The sequence below is a fragment of the Bubalus bubalis genome, chromosome 18, assembly GCF_019923935.1.
Source record: "Bubalus bubalis isolate 160015118507 breed Murrah chromosome 18, NDDB_SH_1, whole genome shotgun sequence".
Taxonomy (NCBI): Eukaryota; Metazoa; Chordata; class Mammalia; order Artiodactyla; family Bovidae; genus Bubalus; species Bubalus bubalis.
This window is the reverse complement of record NC_059174.1, coordinates 43,361,302-43,374,286: the sequence shown is the minus strand read 5'-3', so window position 1 is coordinate 43,374,286 and position 12,985 is coordinate 43,361,302. Positions and strand designations below refer to the sequence as shown.

The 12,985-nt window shown below is 55.4% G+C and overlaps 1 protein-coding gene across 1 annotated transcript; it reads left to right on the top strand.

The window, feature by feature from the left end:
• The first annotated feature begins 9,430 nt into the window (after nt 1–9,430).
• Nucleotides 9,431–12,378, top strand: CEBPA (CCAAT enhancer binding protein alpha). Its single transcript, XM_025269020.3, has one exon. It carries the CDS (start codon nt 9,957–9,959, stop codon nt 11,016–11,018), a length of 1,062 nt encoding a protein of 353 aa, XP_025124805.1. The 5' UTR covers nt 9,431–9,956; the 3' UTR covers nt 11,019–12,378.
• Nucleotides 12,379–12,985: the final 607 nt, after the last annotated feature.

Genomic DNA, 12,985 nt, shown 5'->3' with positions numbered 1-12,985 from the left:
TGTAACTTAATTTTTTTCACTTACGGATTAATCTTGGATGTTAAGAATGGTAACTTTTGCAAATCAGTTTTTTTAACCTCTGTACGTTGACAGTATATCACCATAGATACGGCTTCCTTTGGGAGTAATCCAGCCCCAACTAATGGGCTAGAACAGATAAAGCCTTTAGAGACATATCAAGTAGCTCACTCTGTGCAGATCATTTCTACTGCAGCTCCAGGGTCTTGCACTTGGGGGACGATTTATACATAGTTGGAGGAGCCTAGACTGGAGGGGAGGTTGCTGAGAATAATCCCAAGGAAAGAGGGCTCACATTGAGGCCTTAAAGGAACCAGTGCCTGAAAACTCATTTTTATTTTCAAAAGATTTGTCTTCTCACCTAATTAAAGGTGTTTTTTTGTTGTTTTGTTTTTAAGATGCAACCTTGAATAAATCTGCAAAGAGGAGTGGGGTCAAAACAGTGGGTGAGCAGAAGTGGGTTCCTCTATTTGCAGGGCAGGAATAGAGACATCGAGATAGAGAACAGACCTGTAGACACAGTGGGGGGAAGGAGAGGGTGGGATGAACTGAGAGAGCAGCGCTGAAACATATACATTACCATGTGTGAAATAGCTAGCCAGTGGGAAGTTGCTGTATAACACAGGAAGCTCCATCCGGTGCTCTGTGACAACCTAGAGGGTTGGATGGGGTTGGGGGAAGGAGGTTCAAGAGAAAGGGGACATAGACATACTTACGGCTGATTCACGTTGTTGTATGGCAGAAACCAACACTACCTTGTAAAGCAATTATCCTCCAATTTAAAAAATTAATTAATTTTTTTAAAAAAAGTGGATTTCAAGGAGACTCACCCTATCTCTCCAGAAGTGGGGTTGTCTGCTCTGCACGCTGGAGCAGCTCTGCCTGCAGGAGGCTGGCCTGTTCCCCCAGGTTCTGCTGTGCATCACCGCCAAGGACTGAGTCCTACCCTCCCAGGGCCCCGGCCGGAAGGGGTGCCTACAGGTAGGAAGTGCTCTGAAGTGAAGGTGGAAGGGCTGCTCCAGGGTTGTCATGCAGGGCGGAGAAGTCTGCTTTATACAAACACACCCAATGCAGAAGGCCTCCACTCACCAAGCCTTGTGTCCTGGCCGGGCTGCTTCTCTCCAGAGAAAGGGGCCCTTTTTCTTCCCAACAAAGGCACTTTCTGCTCAGCCAAGCCCCCGGGGGCTGCATGTGCCTCGGGTGGAGGGGGGGGGCCTTCTTCCGAGTCAGCCCAGACTCTCCAGGCCCTGGCAGTCTTGCCTGGCACAGCTTCAGGAGGCTCCGGATGGTCTGCCTGGGACAGCCCTGACCCAGGGGGTTGGGTCTTCCCCAGCATCCTTTGGGGCCACCCTTGAGCTGTTCTCCTACTTGGGAAGAAACTTGAGTTCTGGGAGGGTGGCCGGGTAGCAGTTTTCTTGAATAGAATCCATTCTGTGTTCATTCAACAAATATTTGAGGCCCTACCATATGCCAAGGCCTGTTGTAGCTCTGGAAATAGGCAGAACAGGACAGACGAGGTCCTGTCTTTGTGGAGCTGGCATTCCAAGTGGGGGAAGCCAGACAGGGAACAAGTCAAATGAGTAAACAAGATCATTTTCCAGAGAGCTCTGTGAGGAAAAGAAAATGCACAGTGGCCAAAGGAGCAATGGGAGAGGTGGCTCGTGAACAACACGTCCCTGAGCGGAACCTCACGGAGAAAGTGAGGCTCCAACGACAGGAAGGAAGGAGCCATGCCAACATCTGGGAAGAAACCCCAGGGAGCTGGCAGTGCAATGCCCGAAGCTGGGAGCCCAGTGGGCAGACAAGGAGAGTCTGAGGTGTAAAGAGAGGAGAGGTGAGGGCCAAACTGTGCCAGACCTTGTGGTCAGGCTGAGACGCTGCCCGTCCTCTTCCACAGGCGATGGGCAGTCCCAGGAGGGTGAAGCAGGTAAGCGTCATGATCCAAGGGTAACTCAGGCCGTTCCCTGGGGACAGTTAGTGGGCAAGGAGGGCAGCGGGGAGACACTCAGGCACTGCTGCATGGCCCAGATAAGAGTGTGGGACCAGGATATCTGTGGGGTGAGCTGGAGGGAAGACATAAACCGGGCTACAGGCTTGGCATTGCTGCTGACTGATGTGTCCTTGCACAAAAGCAGGGCCAGAAGCAGTGGGATCACCGCCCTCCTGTTTGCACTGAAGGGTGCTGGCCCCACCAGAGTGCTGAGACCCTGCCTCGCGCATCCTGCATAGCATCCTTCAGCTCAGGCTCCCCGAGCTGGACCCCCAAGCGGGACCCCCCCACATTACAAGGCCCCACTCACACCCTCCTCTGGCTGCTCCCTTCCCTCAGGGTGAGGACCCTACAGGCCAAGGAATTTCCTGCCCAAACAGCCCAGACCCAGCTGCCTGGTCCTCATGGACCACTTTACCAGGCACTTGCAGTGTGCACACACCGAGATTAAGGGGTGACAGGAGGGGAGCAGTTTTCAAGGGGGTGGGTAACGTTGGAGCCCTGCACTGGGTATCTACACCCACCTGACTAAGGACTGCTCTGGTGGGGGATGGCACAAGGGGTGGGAAGAGAAGGGGGTGTCCTGATACAACCATGTTCCAGAGTCCCAGTTCTAAATCAAAATCTAACCTTCTAGGACCCTGTGAAGATTTATTTGTCAAGGCAGGAAGGTAGAACCTATTTTATCTAACAGTTTCTTCATTTGATTGATAATGTCTAATGTTTAAACAGATGGTGTGGGGGCTGCCATTTGTAATCTTGTCCCTGATCTCACAAAAATGTGGGGTGGGCTCCCACCCACATCCAACAGCTTGCTTTCTGGAGTGTTCCCCAAATGCTGGATGGGCAGTTCTGGGCCCCATTATCTACCAAAGGAGTTTTGTACCGAAATAAAGGACTTTTCCTAATTTACTAAACAAAATTAAGATAATGGAGAACTTTCCGAATTTTTAATTTTGACTCAGTTTTCTTTTTCTTCAATCTTTGCCTATCTGCTAGCAGTTGCAAGCACCTACACAGGAAACATAACAAAAAACGTACATAAACATTAGAGGGGATAGAAATTGAGAGAAAACTAGAGACAGCTGAACCTGACAGTGTGGGTCTTCTATGGACCTGAGTAACTCGTGGTTTTGATTTTGTGTGGTCAATATAGTCATCTTTCCTAACAGTTAAATCATTTCTAGCTCATGGTGACAGAATTAATTATGCCTGGTCATATGCTGTCTGACTTCTCAGTGCTGTGTCCTAGAACAAGCTGAGAATGCACTCTAGTGAATTATTGACCTCAGTTTACAGAAAAGGCTAAGAGAAATTCAATAACTTTCCCGAGGTCACCCTAGTATTAATAAATAGTGAAGTAGGGGTTGTAACAGGTCTGAGGAATCCTCCACACCACCTGACCTCTTGATGGGATGGAACACCTAGTCTAAGGGTAATAAGAATGTCTTCTCCTGAACTTCCCTGATGGCCCAGTGGTTAAGAATACACCTTCCAATGCAGGGGAAAGTGAAAGTCGCTCAGTCATGTCCGACTCTTTGAGACACCATGGACTATACAGTCCGTGGAGTTCTCTAGGCCAGAATACTGGAGTGGGTAGCCGTTCCCTTCTCCAGGGGATGTTCCTGACCCAGGGATCAAACCCAGTCTCCCACATTACAGGCAGCTTCTTTACCAGCTGAGCCACCAGGGAAGCCCAAGAATACTGGAGTGGGTAGCCTATCCCTTCTCCAGGGGATCTTCCTGACCCAGGAAACAAACTGGGGTCTCCTGCATTGCAGGAGGATTCTTTACCAACTGAGCTATCAGGGATCCAATGCAGGGGACATGGGTTCAATCCCTGGTCTGGGAACTAAGATCCCACATGCCATGAAGCAACTATGCCTTCATGCTGCAACTAAAGAGCTCACATGCTTCAACAAAGACCCAGCACAGCCAAAATTAAAAATAAATAAAAAGAAAAGAGAAAAACAGAACCTTAAAAAAAAAAAAAGAATGCCTTCTCCAAGTGCCCAGGTTCTGTTCATAAAAAACACTAGACTTTAGGTTGACTGTCCATTGAGTTCATATGTTTTACCATATGCACTTGTATTAAAAAGTAACTGGTATTTTGTTTTGTTTGTCTACATTTTAGGAAGGTCTTTGAGAGTATTTTATTGAATTGCCATATTGGATATACTAAATTAGCCAGAGGGCAAACCATGATGGAAAATTATAGTTCTTGTCTTCTGTCTTGATTAGAGCTTACTAATTATCTTAACTAGTACTGCTTTGGTGGAGAAGGCAATGGCAACCCACTCCAGTCCTCTTGCCTGGAAAGTCCCATGGACGGAGGAGCCTGGTAGGCTGCAGGCCACGAGGTTGCTAAGAGTCGGACACGACTGAGCGACTTCACTTTCACTTTTCACTTTCATGCATTGGAGAAGGAAATGGCAAGCCACTCCAGTGTTCTTGCCTGGAGAATCCCAGGGAGGGGGGAGCCTGGTGGGCTGCCGTCTATGGGGTCGCACAGAGTCGGACACGACTGAAGCAACTTAGCAGCAGCAGCAGTACTGCTTTGGAGTGATCAATCCTACATTTGTTTAGCCATAGATGAAGTTGGTGGCTCAGCTGGTAAAGAATCCACCCACAGTGAGGGAGACCTGGGTTCGATCCCTGAGTTGGGAAGATCCCCTGGAGGAGGGCATGGCAACCCCACTCCAGTATTCTTGCCTGGAGAATCCCCATGGACAGAGGAGCCTGGTGGGCTACAGTCCATGGGGTGGCCGAGAGTCAGACACAACTTACCACCTAAGCACAGCACAGCACAAAGTGAGAAACTAAATCAAGAGGGTTCATTCTGGCTTTGTTCTTCAGAATTCTATTGATTTTCAAACATAGGTACTAATTCTCTTGTAGGCATTGCATTAGGAAGGTTGAATCAAAGTAAAGTAAGAACTTCCTCACTCTGTCTTTTCAAAATGATCAGTGTTATCAGTGACTCTGAAATTCGCGGAGCACCCAAAACTCAGGACCACGATTCAAGGGAGGGTTTGGCTCTCACCTACTCTCTCCCCACCCAGCCTGCCTGCCCCCAGCTCAACAGCCTCCTCCCCTGAGCTGTCTGGAGCATAATTCACACCTATGAATGGCATTTTCACTTCTATTGCTATTTTGTAAAAAGTAGAACCAGAGCCAGCGCATGCTTCTTCTCTCCCAGGGCCCTTGTGGTGGCAGAAGTCAGGTCCCGGGAGCTGGTGGCCTCGACGTGGGGTCCCTGCCCCACGTCCCCCCGCTAATCACACTGCAGTCAGGGCTCATCGGAAAGCCCTCCCTCCGCTCGCTCCTCATAGACGGCCAAGTGCCATCAATTACGATGAAGCAGAAGGATTGTAAAGGTGGTCATATTTATGAGCCTCTCTTATTACTGGCCCTGTCCAGTAATGTGACACATTACTGAGTGTGAGCCACAGCACTATCTCCCTCCCAAGTGACTCCAACCAAACACTGGCTGCCCACGTGTCCCATCGGGCCACGCCCCCTTCCATATGTGGGCGCCTCTCATAGAAAGAGGCTCCAGTGACCCTGGGCTCTCCCCCAGGTACTGCAGCCACTTGTTGTTTCATGTCTTAGACGGCCCCACGACTCCCCCTCACCTCTGGGCTGTCCACCCACAATCCACTGCGTGCGTGCATGCTCAGTTGCTTCAGTCGTGTCCGACTCTTTGTGACCCTATGAACTGTAGCCCGCCAGGCTCAATTGTCCATGGAGATTCTACAGGCATGAATGCTGGAGCGAGTGACCACGCCCTCCTCCAAGGGATCTTCCCAACACAGGGATCAAACCCAGGTCTCCTGCGTCTTCTGCATTCGCAGGCAGGTTCTTTACCACTAGCACCACCTGAGAAGCCCCCACAAAGCCACTACCTGCCCTCTAAACTCCTTCCTCTTCACCCCAAGGTGTTCTCTTGGCTCTCAAAGGAAAAACTGGACTATGGAGGTGGATCTTGGCGGCTGTTCCTGGGTCATGGTCCTGGCAAATCAGGCAGGGGTTGTCCTGTGGGTGGTGAGACCCCACAACCCCCGGGGCTTGGGGGGGACCTTCTATTTTCCCTCCGTTACATATCTTGGGGGATGGTGACCCCAGCCAGAAGCCAGCCATTCAGACCCACCCAGACTCCAAGTTCTGACATCTCATTCAAATCCCATCTAATTCATATCAAAGGATAGTCCCTGCCCTCTATCCCGCCTCCTGGGGCCTCAGGCCTCCTTTACTTCTCATCTGGTCCACTGTCCTCTCTCCAGCCCCTGGTAGAGTGGCTTTTCAGGAAACCAGATTGGATCACAGCCCTCCACTGCTAAAAAATGGACAGAAAACGCCTGTAAGAGAGGCTCTCTCCTTCCCCGCAATCTCTCTGGCCATGGACCCAGCCCCATCTGTGGATCCAGCCTTATCTAGGCCCCTCCCAACAATACCTGCACTCCAGTCCATCCAACGTCTTGTCCTTTGTCACCAGAACATGACATGCACTCGCAGCCGCTCCACCTTTGAACATGCCGTCCTGCAAATTGCACCTCTCTTCTAGCAAATTCCTGCTCATCCTTCAGGTTGGAGCTCAAAGGTCCACTCCTACAGGAAGCTCTCTCCTATCCAGGTCAGCTTGAGCCGCCATAACAAAAACCACAGACTGAGGACTTAAACCACAGAAATGAGTTTTCTCCCAGATCTGGAGACTGGAAGTCTTTGATCAGGGTGCCAGCATGGTCAGGCTCTGGTGAGGGCTCTCCTTCTGGCTTACTGATGCCACCTTCTCCTTGGGTCCTCACATGGGGGGTGATGAGTGGTGGGGAGATGCTTCCTCTTTTCCTTTTTTTTTAATAAGCCACTAATCCTATCAGACTAAGACCCCACATTTATGACTTCATTGAACTGTAACTACCTCCTGAGAAATTCATCTCCAAATATAATTACAATGGGGGTTGTGGTTTCAGCATATGAAGTTGAGGCAAATACAATGGCAACCCACTCCAGTACTCTTGCCTGGAGAATTTCATGGACAGAGGAGCCTGGTGGGCTATGTCCCTGGGGTTGCAAAGAGTTGGACACAACTGAATGACTAACACTCCTAGCACCTCCTCCGTTGGTCGCACCCTCCTTCAAAGCCATATCTGCCAGGGCAGGATGTTCCTTTACCACAACACACTCATCCTTCCTCTGAGTCCATGTCTCCCAACATACATCTGACAAAGTCATGGATTTGTTGCCTCTACCCAGTCCCATTTCCTGCTCCTCCAGCACTGCCTGCTCTGTGAGGAGGCCCCTGTCTTTTCGCAGACTTTGTATGACAACGTGTCTGTCTCCCCAGCTGTGACCAGAGCTCTGAGAGGGCAGGAGCTGCTTCTCCCTCACCTCTGGGCACTAAACACCTTGCACAGAGCTGGCCTGGTGGGGAGCTTTCTGCTTCTGCTATGTGAAGACCTACAGCCCTGGCTCTGAGCCCTGCCTGGTATCTCTCACTCCCACAGTGAGGTCTTACTGCTGCTGCTGCTAAGTTGCTTCAGTCATGTCCGACTCTGTGCGACCCCATAGACGGCAGCCCACCAGGCTCCCCCCTCCCTGGGATTCTCCAGGCAAGAGCACTGGAGTGGGTTGCCATTTCCTTCTCCAATGTATGCAAGTGAAAAGTGAAAGTGAAGTCCCTGAGTCGTGTCTGACTCCTACCGACCCCATGGACTGCAGCGTACCAGGCTCCTCCGTCCATGGGATTTTCCAGGCAAGAGTACTGGAGTGGGTTGCCATTGCCTTCTCCGAGGTCTTACTAACAAGGTCTTATGCCAATGCTCCCCCAGCCCAGGAGCCTCTGCAATTTTCCTGGATCCTAAGAGGAGACTTGCCTGCTGTGTGCACAGGGCAGCAGATGTACAAGCTAGAACAGGTCATTGTTAGTAGCCCTCTCTTTGTTCCTGCACCGGGGCAGACGTATTTTTAGCATTGCAGCGAAAATGAAAATCCCATTCCATGTTTTCCCTCCAGGTCTCCAGAGGTGCACGGTGTATAAATGGTCCTGCACCCTGGGGCAGAGAGCAGCTCCTCATATAGGCATTTATTGAATACATCCACTTTCACTCCCAGGCCAAAAGTATCAAGCTGAAAATATCTTATGTATGAGCTCTGGACCAAAACATGAAGCAGTTGGGTCATTAATCATGGGTAATATGTTGAATAGGGACTTGATTAAAGCACAGTCTGCGTTCCCCAGACGAAGCTGCTTCTTTGCTGTGACCACAGTGGAGTTTAGCCTCCCCCGGCCTCGCTTTCACACTGCGCCTCCTTGAGGGCTCCTGGACGATTGGTGGCGTCTTGCCAGCCTTTGGAAGCCCGCTGTCCGGGAGGGGTCGTCACCGGCTCAGCTCCAGGGATTCTCAAGCAGGCAAACTTCCAAATAGCGCCCAGACGGCGTTGGTCTTCGGGGCACTTAGTCGATAAGGGGCAATGGGGACTAGAAGCGGGAGCAACTTGCGGGCTCTTGAAGCCCCAAGGGAGTAGGCTGTCTCCGCGATCCCTAAGCAGAACGCGCGAGGCGCCACGTGGCTGGGGAAACGCGCTGCCTTAAACCCCTTCCCCCTGCAGCAGCCAGGGCGGAGGCGGCGCGGCGCCCAGGGGTCACAGGGACCCGGCCACCTTGTTCCTCAGTATTCCAGGGACCCAGCGCCCTGCGAACCAGCCTGCAAGGCTCTCTCATTAGGTGCTCGGACCCAGAGCCGCAGAGATTCGGAGACCCCGGCTCTCTCCACAGCTCCCGCCTTGGAGAGCACCTGAATGGGGAGTAGGGGAGAAGGTTGTGGGTTCCAGCGCCGTTGATCGCCGGCCCCGCTTCGGGATCCCCGTCTCGGAGTCAAATTCTCCTCCTCCCCCTATGCGTCTCCCCTCGCCCGGGTACCCCAGCCCCGGAATCCAGCTGGGCCCGTCCCGCTGGGGAAAAAACTGGCGGCCCCGCGCCGGGTAGCAGCGCCAATTCCGTGCACCTAGCAACACCTAGAGCTCCGGCAAGGAGAAGTAATTAACAAGAAAGTTTCCCAGCCCGGGCGGGTGGACGAGCCGAGTCCTCTTGACTCCCGGACTGCGGCCGCCTCCCCTTTCCTCTGCTCCCCGCGGGGTCCTAGCGCCCGGCACTGCGGGCCCGTGTGACCCTGGAGTACTTGCGCGGCGGGGGGAGGGGAGGAAGAGGAGCGGAGAGGTACTTTTGCTTGGAATCTGTGCGGGTGCCTGGGTATCAGAGACGCAAAATCCCGGTTCTCCTTGGCATCTCCAAGCGGCAGCGTGCACTGGGCCATAAGTCCGAAACTGTTCCCTGCCCCCCACCCCTGACCCCTTCTTTACGCAACCTCCTTGCAGAGTACGCGGACCCGGACGGAACCGGTTCCAGCTTTTAAAGTGAGTCCGCGCCAGGGAAGCTCAGAGACCAAGACCTGCCTCTCCGCCCACCCCAACCAACCCTAACTCCCTGTGTGGCGTCGGGTGTTCCCGGGCTCCCCGATCTTTGGCTGGAGGTGGGTCCCCTGGAGAGGCTACAGGAGGGGGCCCTGCCGTCGACCACTCCTGCGCGGGGGCGACAACTCTACCCTGGGTGGGGCACCGCGCGCGGGTCTCGGTTCGGCGGGCGACGCAGGAGGTAGTAGGCGTTGCCCCGCGGCCCCTCCCCGCCAGCGCTGAGCTCCAGCCCCACTCACCGCCCTCTGCAGCCCGCAGGCGCTAAGACCCAGGAGGCGCTGCTCCGTTGTCACCGTTTGCACACTAGAGGGCGACAAACCGGTATAAATGCTGGGCCCGCGCGGGCCTGGCCATTCGCGACCGGGAGCTGAGCGGGCGCGAGCGAGTAGGGGCTCTGGGTGGGCGGCGGCAGCAGCGGCGCCCCGCGCAGGCTGGAGGCCGCCGAGGCTCGCCATGCCGGGAGGACTTTAGCTCCCCCATGGAGTCGGCCGACTTCTACGAGGCGGAGCCGCGGCCCCCGATGAGCAGCCACCTCCAGAGCCCCCCACACGCGCCCAGCAGCGCCGCTTTCGGCTTTCCCCGGGGCGCGGGCCCCTCGCAGCCCCCCGCCCCACCTGCCGCCCCGGAGCCTCTGGGCGGCATCTGCGAACACGAGACGTCCATCGACATCAGCGCCTACATCGACCCGGCCGCCTTCAACGACGAGTTCCTGGCCGACCTGTTCCAACACAGCCGGCAGCAGGAGAAGGCCAAGGCGGCCGCGGCCCCCGCAGGAGGCGGCAACGACTTTGACTACCCGGGCGCCCCCGTGGGCCCCGGCGGCGCCGTCATGCCCGGGGGGACGCACGGTCCCCCTCCTGGCTACGGCTGCGCGGCGGCCGGCTACCTGGACAGCAGGCTGGAGCCTCTGTACGAGCGGGTCGGGGCGCCGGCGCTGCGGCCGCTGGTGATCAAGCAGGAGCCGCGCGAGGAGGACGAAGCGAAGCAGCTGGCGCTGGCCGGCCTCTTTCCCTACCAGCCGCCGCCGCCGCCGCCGCCGCCGCACTCGCACCCGCCGCCCGCTCACCTGGCCGCCCCGCACCTGCAGTTCCAGATCGCACACTGCGGCCAGACCACCATGCACCTGCAGCCCGGCCACCCCACGCCGCCGCCCACGCCCGTGCCCAGCCCGCACCCAGCGCCCGCGCTCGGCGCCGCTGGCCTGCCAGGCCCCGGCGGCGCGCTCAAGGGTCTGGCCGCCGCGCACCCCGACCTCCGTGCGGGCGGTGGCGGCGGCGGCAAAGCCAAGAAGTCCGTGGACAAGAACAGCAACGAGTACCGGGTGCGGCGCGAGCGCAACAACATCGCGGTGCGCAAGAGCCGGGACAAGGCCAAGCAGCGCAACGTGGAGACGCAGCAGAAGGTGCTGGAGCTGACCAGTGACAATGACCGCCTGCGCAAGCGGGTGGAACAACTGAGTCGCGAACTGGACACGCTGCGGGGCATCTTCCGTCAGCTGCCCGAGAGCTCCCTGGTCAAGGCCATGGGCAACTGCGCGTGAGGCGCGCGGCGGCGGGACCGCCCTGGGCTGGTCGCCGGCTGGGACCCAGGGAGTGGCTTCGGGTCTCCGGATCTCAAGACTGCCCGAACCGCGTAAGCCAGGACCTGGAGATTCCGGTGCTGCCTGAGAGCCTGGCCTGCTGCGCGTGCCCCTTGCGTTCCTCTGCGCCGGACACGGTGCGTCTAAGATGAGGGGTCAGGCAGAGAGGAGAAGCGCCATGGGGCTGAGCCGGGAGCCCGGCAACTCTAGTATTAAAGGAATAACCCTGTGCCTTGGAAACGCAAACTCACCGCTCCGATTCCTACCGAGTAGGGGGAGCAAATATGTGCCTTGTCAATTTATTTGGAGGGTTCTTGCCCCCACGAGAGGAGGGGTGCAGGCCCCCGGCAGGAGGAAGGTTCAGGGAGCTGAGATCCCGATAAGCCAGCCCTGGCGGCAAGGAAACACAGGGACTTGGGGCTTTGAACCTAAGGTTGTTCCCCTTGTTCTGCGTGAAGGTGGACGGTCCCTAGTTCCTTGCCTCTGAACTCCCAGCCTGCAAAAGGCTGGGCTCTCCTGGGCGGAACTTATTGAGATGGATGTCACCAGGTGACCAGTGGGAGCCTGCGACCCCTAGTCAGATCAGAAAGCTAGGTCGAGGGTTAGCTAGGAGGACATATGTTCATGGGATTGATGGGCTGGTGGAAGAGGGGAACCTAGAGATCTGGTCTGGGGGTCAGTAGGGGGTGGTGAAGGGACACTGGGACCATCAGCCTTGTCTGTACTGTATGTCCCCAGCATTGCCATATACACATGAAGCACAATCAGTCCATCCCAGAGGGACCGAAGTTATGAGAAGCTTTCCAAATATTTTGCTTTATCAGCCGACATCAACACTTGCATCTGGCCTCTCTGTGTCCCTGCGGTGCCTTGTGCAATGTGAATGTGCACGTCTATGCTAAACCACCATTTTATTTGGTTTTTGTTTTGTTTTGGTTTTGCTCAGAAACTTGCCAGAATGAGGCTCTTCGTCAGCAGCTGCAGGGAGGGTCTGCGGCTGTCTTTCCTTTTGGTTTTGGGATTGTTTTTGCTCCCAGGGGAACCAAAGAGGCGAGGTGGGCTTCCCCTTTCCCCTCAGCTCTCCCTGGGGGTGGCTGTGGGCCTCGGTCCCCTCCAGCCCGGGCTGCCCACAGCCTGGTCCCCCCAGAGGCCCTGGCTCCGGGTCTGGAAGGGAGGCGGCCTCAGCCAGCGTTCACTCACCGATTTGATCGCTGGGCCTGGGAGCGGGGAGGGCGGCTTTGGTTCTCTTCTTTGGGGAGGACATAGAGTTTCATGCTAGATGTTTTATGTATTATATCTATAATATAAACATATCAAAGTCCGTTTTGGTGTCTTTTTAAAACTAGAAAATCTACTTCCAAGGTTTTTTGTGGGCCAGGTCACATTTGTGAATAATCACAGCATATTCTTTGGCTGAGAGCCTGACTTTCATTAGCTCTCCACCCATCCTGAGCCCCTCTTTACATTAAGGGGGTGACTTCTCCCAACCGAGGCAAATAAATGGCAGAAGGTAGACAAGGCTCCAAGCTGAGAAGGCCAAAGCCTGGAGAGGCTCCGGGTATGTGGTGGGAAGAGGGGTGTGCCGAGGTATCATGGGGCCTTGGTGTGGCCTCTCAGCCCCTGGGAGGAGAAGAGGGACTTGGAGAGGGGGCCCTCTGCCTGAAGTTGCCACAGCCTCTCTGGAACGCGGGCAGGCCTGGCCCGGGAGCTCCAGGCTCCAGAGGCCCTTTGACCACACTGACTTCCAGATCACTCACAGCCCCAGCTCTGGAAGCGTTGCTCACACCTGCCTTTGCCCCAGCCCTCCGGCGGGACCGTGGGCGGGCAGGGAGAGGCCACAAGCGGTAAGGACCCTCCACCCCTCCCCGCTTGCTCAGGCCCACATGACTGCTGCCTCTCCCAGTGGGGGCCCTGACAGGAGCCCTCCG

What these genes read in the sequence shown, in the direction of transcription:
- CEBPA (XM_025269020.3), top strand. Translation starts at nt 9,957, where the DNA reads ATGGAGTCGGCCGACTTCTACGAGGCGGAGCCGCGGCCCCCGATGAGC.